Source organism: Scyliorhinus canicula, chromosome 4, assembly GCF_902713615.1.
Source record: "Scyliorhinus canicula chromosome 4, sScyCan1.1, whole genome shotgun sequence".
NCBI lineage: Eukaryota > Metazoa > Chordata > Chondrichthyes > Carcharhiniformes > Scyliorhinidae > Scyliorhinus > Scyliorhinus canicula.
This window is the reverse complement of record NC_052149.1, coordinates 146,222,512-146,237,436: the sequence shown is the minus strand read 5'-3', so window position 1 is coordinate 146,237,436 and position 14,925 is coordinate 146,222,512. Positions and strand designations below refer to the sequence as shown.

At 44.9% G+C, this 14,925-nt stretch overlaps 1 protein-coding gene across 1 annotated transcript in view; it reads right to left on the bottom strand.

The window, feature by feature from the left end:
* Window positions 1-13,459: 13,459 nt before the first annotated feature.
* LOC119965065 overlaps window positions 13,460-14,925 on the bottom strand; it is a 111,987-nt gene continuing 110,521 nt past the window's right edge. The window contains exon 17 of the mRNA XM_038795317.1: window positions 13,460-14,328. Coding sequence (XP_038651245.1) covers window positions 14,230-14,328 — 99 coding nt within the window. The 3' untranslated portion in view covers window positions 13,460-14,229. The remainder of the gene's footprint in view (window positions 14,329-14,925) is intronic.

Genomic DNA, 14,925 nt, shown 5'->3' with positions numbered 1-14,925 from the left:
TCCAGCATGTGTAATCTTCAACTTCAAAGATTCGGCAAGAAGAGAGGGGTAGTGAGGATGCTTTTCATGTTAATACTGCAATAGCAAAAATATTAGACTAGTGTTAAGGTTGCAACAATTAGGCCAATTCATAAGACTCACAACAATGTAAGACTTGGAAGTAAACTAAAATAACTCAATATCCATAGGGTAAAGACTTTTGGGCGGGGATGGGCGTGGAGATGCAGTCATGTGGTTTGGTAAAAAGAGGGTTACTATGAAACCAAGTCCAATACCACCCACACTGCAATGTACGGAATCACCTGACCCAGAGTCAGGGTAAGTCTAAAGATGGTGCAAGAGTCCTTCTTGTATTTTCCCTGTTCATTCCCTTGTTTTCCCTTTCTTTTATTTGTTGCCATTTTTGGACAATGGATGATTTATGGACATGTGTCTTTAAGGCAGCCTGTATAATTAATTCAAGCAGAAGGAAGCAGTGGTCTGTGCCTTTAATTCCAACAGAAGAATTCGGAAAGCTGTGCTGGATTAGATGATTGCAGATTGGCCGGCATCAGGGATGGCTCGGTTTTATTGTTTTGGCTGGTAAAAGGTTGTGCTTTGTCCGGTAATAGGTGCTGATTGGATCTGATCCCACTGGAATGTTTTCAGAGTCATGAGGGTCGCAATTTCAATTTGTTTCAATTTTGATTCTGGAAGTCTGGATAAAGAGATCTAACTCTCTCCAAAAATATCTAACTAATGCTCACCACAAGGCCACTGTGGGGCCTCACCCCTTCTCCAGCAAGTCCGAGTAAATTCTCTTGAGACTGCAGAGGCCAAATCACGAGCTGGAAGCAAGGTTTGATGGGAAAAAAGGTGTCTCTCCAGAAAGGTACGGACCTGAATGTGAACCTTGAGCTGAAGGCCCAGTTTGAGAAGAACTAAAGTGTGTCTCCAGTAAGCATGCTGCCTGTGAATACTGCATTCTTTTTCTAACTTACGGGAACCCAGAATTAATGAGTCTACAAGGAAGACCATTACCGGCAGCAAACCAGAGACTTTGATCAGCAAATGTGCTAAAGAACCACCATTTGAAGCAAAGACTTTTATCTTTTGACATTTATCCGTGCTATTTTACCCCTTTCCACCCCTTCTATGTTTGTCTGTCTCGTGTTGTGTGGATAGAGAGTGGGACAGTTAAAGGGGATAGTAGGTATTAGCTTGTTGTTATCTAGTTGTATTTATTGCATATTTCATGATAGGTCCTGGTATAAATAAACAATAATTGTGTTTAAACTTACAAACCTGGTGACTGTAATTATTGGACAGCCAAAGGTCAAAGACTTTGGGAATTTTTATAAGAATCATCGGTTAATTTACTTGTGTTGTGACTCTGGGATATATGGGGCTGGAATTGATTGCGCACTTGCCCAGGGCAAGTTGTGTAACAATGGACACAGTTGAGTCAAGTTCCTTGAGTAGAGTCAGCTCCATAATGGCACCCTCTACTGTAAATATGTGCATTTGTATGAGTTGCTATTAAAGACTTGCTGTTAATATACTCAAGACTACGGGGCTTATTTAATGGTGTCCGAAACCGGTTCTTCTGCGGGGGTGGGGGGAGAGGGGGTGCGGGTTCTGCGGGTCATCAGTACTATAGTCCACAGTGACTGTCTGTGTGGAGTTTGCAAATTTTCCCCATGTCTGCCCCCGGGCGCTCCGGTTTCCTTCCACAGTCCAAAAATGTGTAAGTTAGGTGGATTGGCCATGGTCAATGCACAGGGTTATGGGGTTAGGGCAGGGGAGTGGGCTTAGGTATAGTGCTCTTTTGGACTGTCAGTGCAGAATCGATGGGACTGAATGGCCTCTTTCTACACTGTTGGGATTCTATGGATTCTATGTTCTGGCCTCAGCCCTACGGCAATGTGGTTAACTCGAAACCATCCTCTAAAATGGCCTTGCAAACCTCTCAGTTAAAGGGCAATTAAGAAGGGGCAACAAATGCAGGCCCATATCCCATGAAAGAATAAAGAGAATACAATTGCCATGTAATTCTTACCTCTGGTCTTCCGCGGTGTGGGATGGGTTCCCAGCACATTTTTCGGTTACCCCCAGTTATGTGCCCAGAGCTTCGTAGGTATGAATAAAACGCTATAATATAGTCGTTGTTTCTCTATAAATGCACTGTTGTTTACCTATTATGAAACAAGGGTGATCTTTCCTCAAGAAAGGAGATGATGTAAAGATGACCTGATAGAGGCCTTTACAGCTTTTAAAGTGTTCGATTGTCCAGAGGTAGGGAAGTTGGGCTGAATCGGAGAGAGGGAAACCAGAGCTCTTTCTGAATCCAGCTTTGGGGTGGGAGGCTGGGAAAGCAGTAATTGACATGAAACTTTGACCAAAGTGCTCCCTGGGCACGGAGATAAGTTCACTGCCCAGATAAGAATGCCGGATATGCTCTCGAAGCTGGAGGGCTAATCAGAGGCTTTCCAGCTTTGGAGGAACAGCCACCTGCAGTAAAACATTATTAATTATGAGGCTGTTCTCAGTCATGTTTTAAAAACTAGAAATAAAAACTATAAAAAGCAGCCAAGTTACCACTGGAGGAAATGGGGTGGTGGGCGGAGGTGATCTCTGAACTGCATCCCAACAAGCCAGGGAGGGAGAACATTTAGGCCTGCCTGAAGCACTGGCATCCTGCCCTGCCACTGGTGCCCCAGCCTGCCACTGACATGCAGCCTGCCACTCGCAGCCCAGCCTGCCACTGGGTGCCTAACACATTGGCACACAAGGCTACCATTGGTTGGCACCTAGAGGCAGCTGATTTCCCCGTCCCCGAAACTGGAGACCGACCGGAAAATTCCAGTCAGCGTTTCTCAGTCCCTGCTTAACAAGGCTCCAAATGAGTCCAACTGCCTGTTTTCCTCGTGGCTGAGGCTGGGATGGTGCTGGCCTCTGATTCCGAGCATGAGAGGAGCGCAAAGATTTAGCCCAATGCTTCCAATTTTAGTGGAATCCAACTCTAGTGGTAGTGAAGAGAAGATAGTCAGCAATAAAGTTAATAAGGAATCCAGGACAAACGTCTTCACAAAGTAAAAGGAATATGTAATGGACAATCACATGGAGTAATTGAGGTGAATCATATGGATGCATTTAAGAAGAAGCTCTGTCAGTGCGTGAGGGAGAAAGGAATAGAAGGATATTCTGATAGGGTGAGATGAAGTATAAGGAGGTTGGTATGGAACATTAACACCAGCAGAGACCTGTTTGATCAAAGGGCCTGTTTCTGTGCTGTAAACTCTATGTAATTAAATCTTATATTGTGTGGTGGTAACTGTTTATGAATAGCTTAAAATTCAAATCAACAGAAAACAAAAAGAATGTCATTCTTGTTTTCAGGAAGTAGGAATGAAGGCTGTGCATTCTGAGAATGAATATGTTGCAGGATAGCAGCTCCCTCTATCTTTGCTGTTACATGCTAATTATTTTCTTTGTTTCACAAATGGAGATTCACATGGACTGTTTAAGTGCTCTGTTTTACAATCAGCAATGCCTGCATACTGTACATTCCTCTGTCCCCCACATTAAGTCAAACATTTTAAATGGAGGGCTTCGGAAACTAAATGAAACTGGTTCAATATCAACATCAAAATAACCGAGAATTAAATTTTAGGTGCTGTGGGAATATCTCACAAGACCATATTTCTTTTCAAAGTTTCACTCAAGTTAATTTGATTACTGTAGAACTCCCAGTTCTGTTTATGTGAATTGTTCTTTCGTCACACTGCGACAATTTCCAAACCCGCCCCCTCTCATCCCACCTCGACCATTGCAGTGTTCCCTCAGCACCAGCAGAGATTTTTGTGCTCAAGCCCTGTCGTGAAAACTCTTCCTCGAATTTTGCGACTCAGAGACGAAAGTGCTCGAACTGAGCCATGGCTGAGACTCAACCAGGTTAGGTACTGACAAAAGTAATTTATAGCAGTGTTTTTCAATAGGATGCTCGGCAAATTTGTGGTGATCAGGTAAACATATTCGCCACGTGGTACAAATTAGTAATAAAACAAATGCACAATGTTTTGAAAATAGGTTTTAAGTTTTAAACACTCAGCAATCAAGCAATGCACTCACTCCCAGAACCAGGAGAACATTTTCAGAAAGGTTTTACACTCCTTACTGTTCCACAAAGCAAGCCTCTGTATGCACTATCAAAGGGTGGTGACAATCTCTTAACTGAAGTGTTCCGTTTCTGACAGTTTGTTCCATTTTATTTCAGAAACCAAATTTCTTCAAGAGTAATGTAAACTGGTTCTACTTTATCAGAATTAATATATTAAGAGACTTTGGAAGGGAAAAGCATCAACAAATCTCTACATACTGGCTTCTGCACTCTGGCTCGTGCCCTGTTTATGCCCTGTTACCAGCCATTTTTAAGAGGTGTCCAAACATTTAAGAGAGCTTTGGCTCATGACCAATCTCCTGCAATGTCTCTTTTTTACACCAATAATACCTTTCTCCTCTTAATTGTTTGATTCAACATATCTATTAAGATGAAAGTTGGACAAATTTTGATGTTGATGTACCACCCCAGACTACCAAAGTTACACATTTCAACCCTCATTGGCAGCTATGCAGTGCAGTCCATCCTTCATGCATTCCAACTGTTCCGCAGATCTACATTTGCAGTTTTAAAGGTCTTCCAGTATCCAAAAAGTGGATACTCCAGAGCTCAATTTGCACCGTGGCACAGTGGTTAGTACAGCTGCCTCATGGCGCTGAGGTCCCAGGTTGGATCCCAGCTCTGGGTCACTGTCCCTGTGAAGTTTTCACATTCTCCCCGTGTCTGCGTGGAGAAAAATGAATTGGGTACTCTAATTTGTTTTTTTAGAAAAGACAACTTGACCAACAGGGAAGGTTAGAAAAATTTCACGAAAGTGGCATGGTGGTTCGAGATACTTTTTACATCCAGTTTGAAGGTAATTTTAATGGACAAGAGGTTCCCAAGGAAAAGGCACTTTATAAAGTTAGGCGGGTACTAGAGATCGGCCTATTTGTGAGGAGATTGCAAAAGCAGATGAATAGGCTAGAGGGATGGTAAAAATAGAATGGATTAAGATCTGGTAGAAAACCAAACTAATCAGCCTGACAAATTGCCTGAGCCAGCTGATATTAAATAACCAGAAAAACAGGGGCCATGAAATAAAGGCAGCAATGGTGAAGCTAAAAAAGAAAGAAATTCGAAGGCGAAAATGTGCTTATAGATCAAAATTAAAGGCGCAAGATGGTGTCTTTCTGTGTAATTTAGAAAGGATAGTATCACACAATGAGCAAAATGCTTTCCTGTGCCATGGTGCACCCACCATAAGACACCTTGACCTGAGGGCAGCACGGTGGCACAGTGGTTAGCACAGCTGCCTCTTGCGCTGAGGTCCCAGGTTGGATCCCGGCTCTGGGTCAGTGTGAAGTTTTCACATTCTCCCCGTATCTGCGTGGAAAAAATGAATTGGGTACTCTAATTTTTTTTAAAAAAAGACAACTTGACCAACAGAGAAGGTAAGAAAAATTTCACGCAGGTGGCATGGTGGTTAAAACATTATTCCTGAAATGGTTCAATTGGTGTACATTATAACAAAACTGGGCCAACAACTGGCCATTGCAAAGATTACATATGGATTCTATTGAGTCTTTTCTCCACTCCTGTAGAGAAAATCAATATTTATTGGTGATAGTAGAAGTGCAAAATGGGTGAAAGCTTTTACAACCTCCAGTGCAATAACACAAGCTATGACTATGATACCGGTGAACCATTCATTCACCAGGTGGGGCTCCCAAACGCCACCAACTCAGAACAAGGTAATTATCTTACTATAAACCAGAAACTAAAACACAATTTTGATGTGTTGGGTACTCTGGATCTGTGGAGACTGCGTTTACCTTAGCATTAACATAGACAGGCTACCAACACTTGTAATAGTACAACTCTATTTTATTGAACTAAGAGCTGTTAAACATACTTGCACTGTGGGTCGACACTATGTTAGATTAACTAAAGACCTATGCCTATCCTGGCCAGTCTAAACTGTTAGCACATGGTGAAGGTGGGCACAGGGCAGCAGGGTAGCATGGTGGTTAGCATAAATGCTTCACAGCTCCAGGGTCCCAGGTTCGATTCCCGGCTGGGTCACTGTCTGTGTGGAGTCTGCACGTCCTCCCCCTGTGTGCGTGGGTTTCCTCCGGGTGCTCCGGTTTCCTCCCACAGTCCAAAGATGTGCGGGTTAGGTGGATTGGCCATGCTAAATTGCCCGTAGTGTCCTAATAAAAGTAAGGTTAAGGGGGGGGGGGGGGGGGTTGTTGGGTTACGGGTATAGGGTGGATATGTGGGTTTGAGTAGGGTGATCGTGGCTCGGCACAACATTGAGGGCCGAAGGGCCTGTTCTGTGCTGTACTGTTCTATGTTTGTGCTACTGACTGTGAGCTCTGTCAATCTCATCCCGAATGAGCAGGAAAACTAGTGCCCTCTGGCTTTATAGTGACCGTGCCTTAACTGGTGATTGGCTGCTGTGTTGTGTGTGTTGATTGGTCTTGCAGTGTGTCAGTCAGTGTGTGTCTGCATCATTATATACTGATGTGTATATTATGACAAATTTCATCTCTCCCATGCTCTTAGCTCATTATACATAGGAGAGTTAACGAATCATATGTCAAAAGCCATGCCAAAGGAGCTGATTGGATTTATTACATGTTTCTGCTCTCACCTTCTCTTGAATATGTACGAGGGAGTGATCGAGAGAACCCCAAGGAGTTTTGTGGTCATATATCCTACAGTACACACTCACTCGAGGCAATGAGCAGCAGATTGAGATAGATTGAAAACTTCAACCTCTCCCTACTCTGTTCCGAGTTCCCCACCTGCTTCAAGAAGACCACCATCATACCTGTGCCAAAGAAGACACAGGCAACGCGCCTCAATGACTACCGTCCGGTGGCCGAGACATCGATCGCAATGAAGTGCTTCGAGAGGTTGGTCATGAGGCACATCAACTTCATACTCCCAGAATGGGTAGATCCATTTCAATTCACGTACCACCCCAACCGTTCCACAGCAGACGCAATCTCCCTGGTCCAACACTCATCCTTGGTGCATCTTGACAACAAGGACTCCTACATCAGATTCTTATTTATTGACCACAGCTCTGCCTTCAACACCTTAATCCAAGCCAAGCTCATATCAATGCTCCAAAACCTAGGACTTTTCTCCTCACTCTGAAACTGGATCCTCGACTTTCTGACCCATGGACCACAATTAGTAAGAATAAAAAACACCTCCTCCATCAAAGTCCTCAATACTGCCGCCTCGCAAGAATGCATACTTAACCCCCTACTATATTCCCTGTACACACATGACTGTGTGGCAAAATTTGGCTCCAACTCAAGCTACAAGTTTGCCGATGACACAACCATAGTGGGTCTGATCTCAAACAATGGCAAGTCAGAATACAGGAGGAAGATAGAGCACTTAGTGGAGGGTGTAACGACAACAATCCCTCCCTCAATGTCAGCAAAACTAAAGAGCTGGTCATTGACTTCAGGAAGCAAAGTATTGTGCACACCCCTGTCTGCATCAACGGGGCCAAGGTGGAAATGGTTGACAGCTTCAAATTCTAAGTATGTCCATCACCAACAATCTGTCCTGGTCCACCCACGTCGACACTATGACCAAGAAAGCACAACAGTGCCTATATTTTCTCAGAAAACGAAGGAAATTCGGCATGTCCACATTAACTCTTACCAATTTATACAGGTGCACCATAGAAAGCATTCTTTCTGGCTACATCACAACCTGGTATGGCAACTGCACAGATCAAGACCGCAAGAAACTTCAGAGAGTTGAGAACAGTCCATCACGCGAACGCGCCTTCCGTGCATTGACTCCCACTGCCTGGGGCAAGTGGGCAGCATAATCAGCATAATCAAAGACCCCTCGCACCCGGGCTACTCACACTTCCAACTTCTTCCATTGGGAAGGAGATACAAAAGTCTGAGAACACGCACAGATTCAAAAACACAAATTTTCTGAGCATCTGGAAAGGCATTGCTTGATTAGGGATAGTCAGCACGGATTTGTGAGGGGTAGGTCTTGCCTTACAAGTCTTATTGAATTCTTTGAGGAGGTGACCAAGCATGTGGATGAAGGTAAAGCAGTGGATGTAGTGTACATGGATTTTAGTAAGGCATTTGATAAGGTTCCCCATGGTAGGCTTATGCAGAAAGTAAGGAGGCATGGGATAGTGGGAAATTTGGCCAGTTGGATAACAAACTGGCTAACCGATAGAAGACAGAGAGTGGTGGTGGATGGCAAATATTCAGCCTGGAGCCCAGTTATCAGTGGCGTACCGCAGGGATCAGTTCTGGGTCCTCTGCTGTTTGTGATTTTCATTAACGACTTGGATGAGGGAGTTGAAGGGTGGGTCAGTAAATTTACAGATGATACGAAGATTGGTGGAGTTGTGGATAGTGAGGAGGGCTGTTGTCGGCTTCAAAGAGACATAGATAGAATGCAGAGCTGGGCTGAGAAGTGGCAGATGGAGTTTAACCCTGACAAGTGTGAGGTTGTCCATTTTGGAAGGACAAATCTGAATGCGGAATACAGGGTTAATGGTAGGGTTCTTGGCAATGTGGAGGAGCAGAGAGATCTTGGGGTCTATGTTCATAGTTCTTTGAAAGTTGCCACTCAAGTGGATAGAGCTGTGAAGAAGGCCTATGGTGTGCTAGCGTTCATTAGCAGAGGGATTGAATTTAAGAGCCGTGAGGTGATGATGCAGCTATACAAAACCTTGGTCAGGCCACATTTGGAGTACTGTGTGCAGTTCTGGTCACCTCATTTTAGGAAGGATGTGGAAGCTTTGGAAAAGGTGCAAAGGAGATTTACCAGGATGTTGCCTGGAATGGAGAGTAGGTCATACGAGGAAAGGTTGAGGGTGCTAGGCCTTTTCTCATTAGAACGGAGAAGGATGAGGGGCGACTTGATAGAGGTTTATAAGATGATCAGGGGAATAGATAGAGTAGACAGTCAGAGACTTTTTCTCCGGGTGGAACACACCATTACAAGGGGACATAAATTTAAGATAAATGGTGGAAGATATAGAGGGGATGTCAGAGGTAGGTTCTTTACCCAGAGAGTAGTGGGGGCATGGAATGCACTGCTTGTGGTAGTAGTTGAGTCGGAAAAGTTAGGGACCTTCAAGCGGCTATTGGATAGGTACTTGGATTAGAGTAGAATAATGGAGTGTAGGTTAACTTCTTAAGGGCAGCACGGTAGCATTGTGGATAGCACAATTGCTTCACAGCTCCAGGGTCCCAAGTTCGATTTCGACTTGGGTCACTGTCTGTGTGGAGTCTGCACATCCTCCCCGTGACTGCGTGGGTTTCCTCCGGGTACTCCGGTTTCCTCCCACAGTCCAAAGATGTGCAGGTTGGGTGGATTGGCCATGAAAAATTGTCCAAAATTCTATGATTAACCTAGGACAAAAGTTCGGCGCAACATCGTGGGCCGAAGGGCCTGTTCTGTGCTGTATTTCTCTATCTATCTATCTAAAAACAGTTTCTTCCCTACTGTTACAAGACTCCTAAATGACCCTCATATGGACTGATCTGATTAATACCACACTCCTGGATGCTTTACCCAATTGTTGTGTCGATGTATTTACATTGTGCACCTTGTGTTGCCCTATTACGTATTTTCTTTCCATGCGCTAAATGATCTGTTTGAGCTGCACGCAGAAAATATTTTTCACTGTACCTCGGTACACATGGCAAATCCAATCCAATCCAATCCAATGAGGGATGTATCATCACTGTTGACCTTCACCTGGATCATGCAAAATACCATATGAGTAAATATACCACACAGCGTGAGTTGTTAGTTGCCAATTCATCGACAACTTACATTTCTGATTGGTTAGAATCATAAAGTTACAGAGGTCTACAGCACAGAAAAGGCCCTTCAGCCCAATGCATTTCTGCCGGTCAAAAACAATCTCCCAAGTATTCTAATCCCATTTTCCGGCACTTGACCCATAGCCTTGTGTGCCTTGGCATCGCAAGTGCACATGTGAATACTTCTTAAATCTTATGAGGGTCTCTGCCTTCATTCAGTTCCAGATCCCCACCACCCTTATGCTGAAAAAGATTTTCCTCACACCCTTCTAAACCTCTTGCCTCTTACCTTGTTTCTTACCTGGAGAGGGTAGAAAAACAAGAGGTGGAATCTTGTTCAGGCACGGGGGGGTTTCGTCTGCTGGCTGGAAATTCAATGAGAGAGCCCTGCTGTCTCTTTTCTGGAAGGTCCATTGAACCACAAGCCAATCATGCAGCGGCGAGGCCACAACAGCCTGCCCCTGGAATTAAAACCCTGGGCATTGAAGTCTTGTCTTGAGGGGAGGTGGTGGTTTCTGCAGAAAAACACCTTCTGGAGACCCAGGATCAGCAAGTGATTCAAGTCACAGCTAAGTAATGTGGGGGGTGGTGGGGGTCGCAGGGGGATGGGTGTCGGGGGTTAAGCAGCAAGAGCAGGTCCCCTGGAGGTGACAAGCTGGCTGCACGGTTTTAGCTGCCGTGCATTCCACACGGTAACTGGTCCACAGTGAGATGGTTTAGCACACTGGGCTAAATCGCTGGCTTTGAAAGCAGACCAGGGCAGGCCAGCAGCAAGGTTCAATTCCCGTACCAGCCTCCCCGAACAGGCGTCGGAATGTGGGGACCAGGGGCTTTTCACAGTAACTTCATTTGAAGCCTACTTGTGACAATAAGTGATTTTCATTTCATTTCATTCTTAAGACGGACCGTAAATCTATATCTTTGTCCACTTAGTAACTCTTAAGGGCAGCACGGTAGCATTGTGGATAGCGCAACTGCTTCACAGCTCCAGGGTCCCAGGTTCGATTCCAGCTGGGGTCACTGTCTGTGCGGAATCTGCACATCCTCCCCGTGTGTGCGTGGGTTTCCTCCAGGTGCTCCGGTTTCCTCCCACAGTCCAAAGATGAGCAGGTTAGGTGGATTGGCCATGATAAATTGCCCTTAGTGTCCAAAATTGCCCTTAGTGTTGGGTGGGGTTACTGGGTTATGGGGATAGGGTGGAGGTGTGGGTTTAAGTAGGTTGCACTTTCCAAGAGCTGGTGCAGGCTCGATGGGCCAAATGGCCTCCTTCTGCACTGTAAATTCTATGAAATAAGGCCCTTAAGTGGTCATTAATTGGCCACCGAGGTGTCTCAATAGGCAGGGCAGGAACGTCGCCATGGGTATTCCCAACCAGACCATAATTCTGCTGGAGGTGGGGAGGATTCCAGTATATCACCACCCTGCCTAAATAAATGACCTTCCTGCCTCCAAGCTCGCTATCAGCATGAGCAGAAGATTCCGCCCAAGATTTCACCTTCTTGCAATTCAGGAAAATATGCACCCTTGGGATAAATGACAATTAAGGCCTCAGCTTGTCCATTATGCCAGTAGACTTTTGCCATTGCATTTTTAAGTTTTAATGACTCTAAAGCAGATTTCAAAAAGTGGATTATATTTGCTAGAACACGTACACGGTGCTGTTTCGATCGGGACATTGCAACTTTAGCTAGCATTTCGAGCCGGTTCCACCATTCAATGAGGCCACGGCAGATCTGTGAATTAACTCCATATACCCACCACCTTTGCCGCAAATCACTTAATGCCATAGTTGAGCAAAAACACATTGATCTCAGAATTTACAATTTATCAAACGTCATTGCCATTTGGTTTAAAGAAAGGCTTCAGGAAGAATTGATCATGACTGGCAAGTGCAAGTGAACTAGCATTTGAAAATGTTCTTCGGATCCTCTGCTTGACAATGGGTGAAGTTAGAAAAATTCAGCGGCAACAAGTTCCGGAGGTCTTTACTGTTGACATTACTGACCAGATCTGGAGCACCATGGATCCTGAAGGCAGTGTAGGCTTCAGTGAACTGTCACCAAGGTTGAGGAGCATATACAGTGACAGGAAGTACTCTATGCAAACAACTGGAATTAGCAGCACTTTCCCTGAAGCAAACAATATATTCATTGTTCGTTCGCTTCTGATTTCCATCATCGTTCCACTATTGTAGAAAGGTTACAACACAGCAGGAGGCCATTCAACTCTCCATGCCAGCTCTCTGTAATAGCAACTTGACAATCCCACTCCCTGGCCTGAATATTTAGGATGATGGGAGCTTGGCCCCCGCCAACCAGAGAGTCAGTGGGGGATAGGTGGGCAACACATCCCCATCGACTCCGACAGGCCAGCGGCCATTTTACACACTAATGAGCATTGATTGGCAGTAGGCAGGACTTCGATTCTCATGTGGAGGGAAGTCCTGCCTTGGAGAGCTGCCAGCCAATCAGGCTGGGCAAAAGCGCTCCGGCCCATCCAGGCACAGCGTTGCAGTGGCCAGAAGAGGCAATGCAGCGACATGCCCAGGACTAAGTGTCAGAACATGGAGGTCAAGTAAATGGCAGGGGTCTTCAGGAAGGGGGACGGGGAAGGAGGTCCGGAGGTGTCCAGTGTCCGGTCCTTGAAGAGAGTGCCCCGCCAGTCAGAAGGCAGCTTTTGTTGGAGACGTCCACCTCTTCCACCCACTTCTCTCCCCACTCTTCCACCCCTCCCATCCCCCACCTTCCCACCTGAGATCCAGGATTTTAATTTTTTTCTATTCCTCACTTCAATCTACCCTTGCCTGCTAGTCTAAAAATTGAGGTTGGGCTGAAAAAGGCGCTAAAGTGGCCATTAAATGGCTACTTAAAGGCCTTTATTGCAGCAAGGGTGGCCTTCTTGTCTGCGGCCCTGCCTGTCCCACCGTAAAATCACAACCAGGTCAGGGTGTGAGGGATCCAAGAGGAAATCCCATCCATGCAATTTCACGCTCCCCCCTCCCACCTCCCTTTTCCTCAACACCTAACAGGGGAGTATAAAATTCAGGCACCTGTCTTATCCCTGTCGCCCAGAACGTTTCATATCTTTAGATAATTATCCAATTCCTTTTTGAAAGCCAAGATTGGATCAGCCTCCATCACACTCTCAAGCAGTGAATTTGCGATCCTAACCAGATGCTGTGTAAAATAGATTTTTCCTCATGACGTCTCTGGTTCATTTGCCGATCACTGTTAATTAGCATCCTTCAAGTCTCCATCTGCTAATGGAAACAGTTTCTCCCCATCGACTCTGTCCAGCCGCCTCACGATTTTGAACACCTCGATCAAATCTCCACTTAACTTTCTCTTCTGTGAAGAGAAGAGCCCCAGCTTCTCCAGTCCTCATAATTGATTCAGCATTTCCTCTCATCCTGGGAGCCATTTGCATAAGTCTATACCGGACCCTTTCTAATATCTTCCTTGTCTGAAATTGTCACACCCAGAATTGGATACAATGCTTCAGGTGAAGCTGAATCAGTGTTTTATAAAGATTCACCATACTTTTCTTGCTTATTCTAAATTTATACATTTCTCAGCCTGGGTGACAGTCTACAGTACAGATTTGACACAATTTTTGAAAACAATTTTTTTTTGGGATGTGCTTAATCACTGGCAAGGCTCTTATTTCTTGCCCATCCCGAGAGTTGCCCTTGTTCAGATGGTAATTGCCTTCTTGCTCGCTGCAGTCTAAGTGGTGAAGTTACTCCCACAGTGTGACTGGAGTTCCAGGGTTTTGATTCCGTGATGCTGAAGGAACAGCGATATCGTTCCAATTCAAGATTGATCGTGACTTGGAGGGCAGCTTGGAGGTGACAATGTGCATGCGCAGCTACTGCCTCTCGGTGGTAGAGGTAATCGAAATGCTGTCGAAAAATGTTCAGTGCATTTGCTGCAGTGCATCTTATGGATGGACAACCCTGCAGCTAGTGTTCACTGGTATTGAGGGAGAGAGTATTCAAGGCGATGCACAAGCTGCCAGTCAAGTAGATCTCTTTGTTCTATGTAGCATCAAACCTCTTGAGTTTTGTTGCAGCTTCAGAAAGGTCGGCAGTATTCCATCAAACTTCTGTTTTATGCCTTGCAGATGGTGGACAGGCACTGGGGAATCAGGATGTGACATTAAGAATACCCAGCCACTCATCTATCCATCACTGCATTGATGTGGCGACAATTATAAAACACTGCTCATCTCGTGTCTCACTTGATGATGACCAGTGCAACTTATTTCAAAATGCTGAATCACTGAAGGTATTTAAAGTCCCATTGTCATTTTCTCTCAGTTTGTTACATTTTCCCTCGTTTCACTGCTTCTGGGAGGAGGTTTGATGTAAGCATTCCAGACACGCAGAGTACGATCCCAGGATGCAGTGACATACTGAAAAAAAAGCAGACCAGTATTTAGTAATTAATAGGAAGGGAGAATATATGGAAGTGTTGAAAATTACTAAGGGTTTAGAGCAGGGGTGGGCAAACTTTTCCGTGCAAGGGCCACATTCAGAAATTCACAATTTTAAAGGGCCGCATAGTATATTAAGTAAAATAATTACTTCACCCGGTTATGATTCTGGGCGCCTCATATAGAACATAGAACAGTACAGCACAGACTGGCCCTTCGGCCCTCGACGTTGTGCCGAGCAATGATCACCCTACTCAAGTCAAAGTATCCACCCTATACCAGTAAGTAACCCAACAGCCCCCCCCATTAACCTTAAAAAAAAATAATTAAAAATAAAAAAAATAAAAAAATTTTTTAAAGAAATTTTTTTTTTAATGATTTGTGGGCCGCATAAAGACCTTTGGCGGGCCGCATGCGGCCTGCGGGCCGTAGTTTGCCCATCCCTGGTGTAGAGTGAAGAGGGATAAATTGTCTCAAGAAGTAGATGGGTTCATAAGAAGACACCTCAGATTTAAGATAGTTGGTGAAAGAACCAAAGAAGAGGTGAAGGGAATTTTTGAAAAACACAGCCGATGT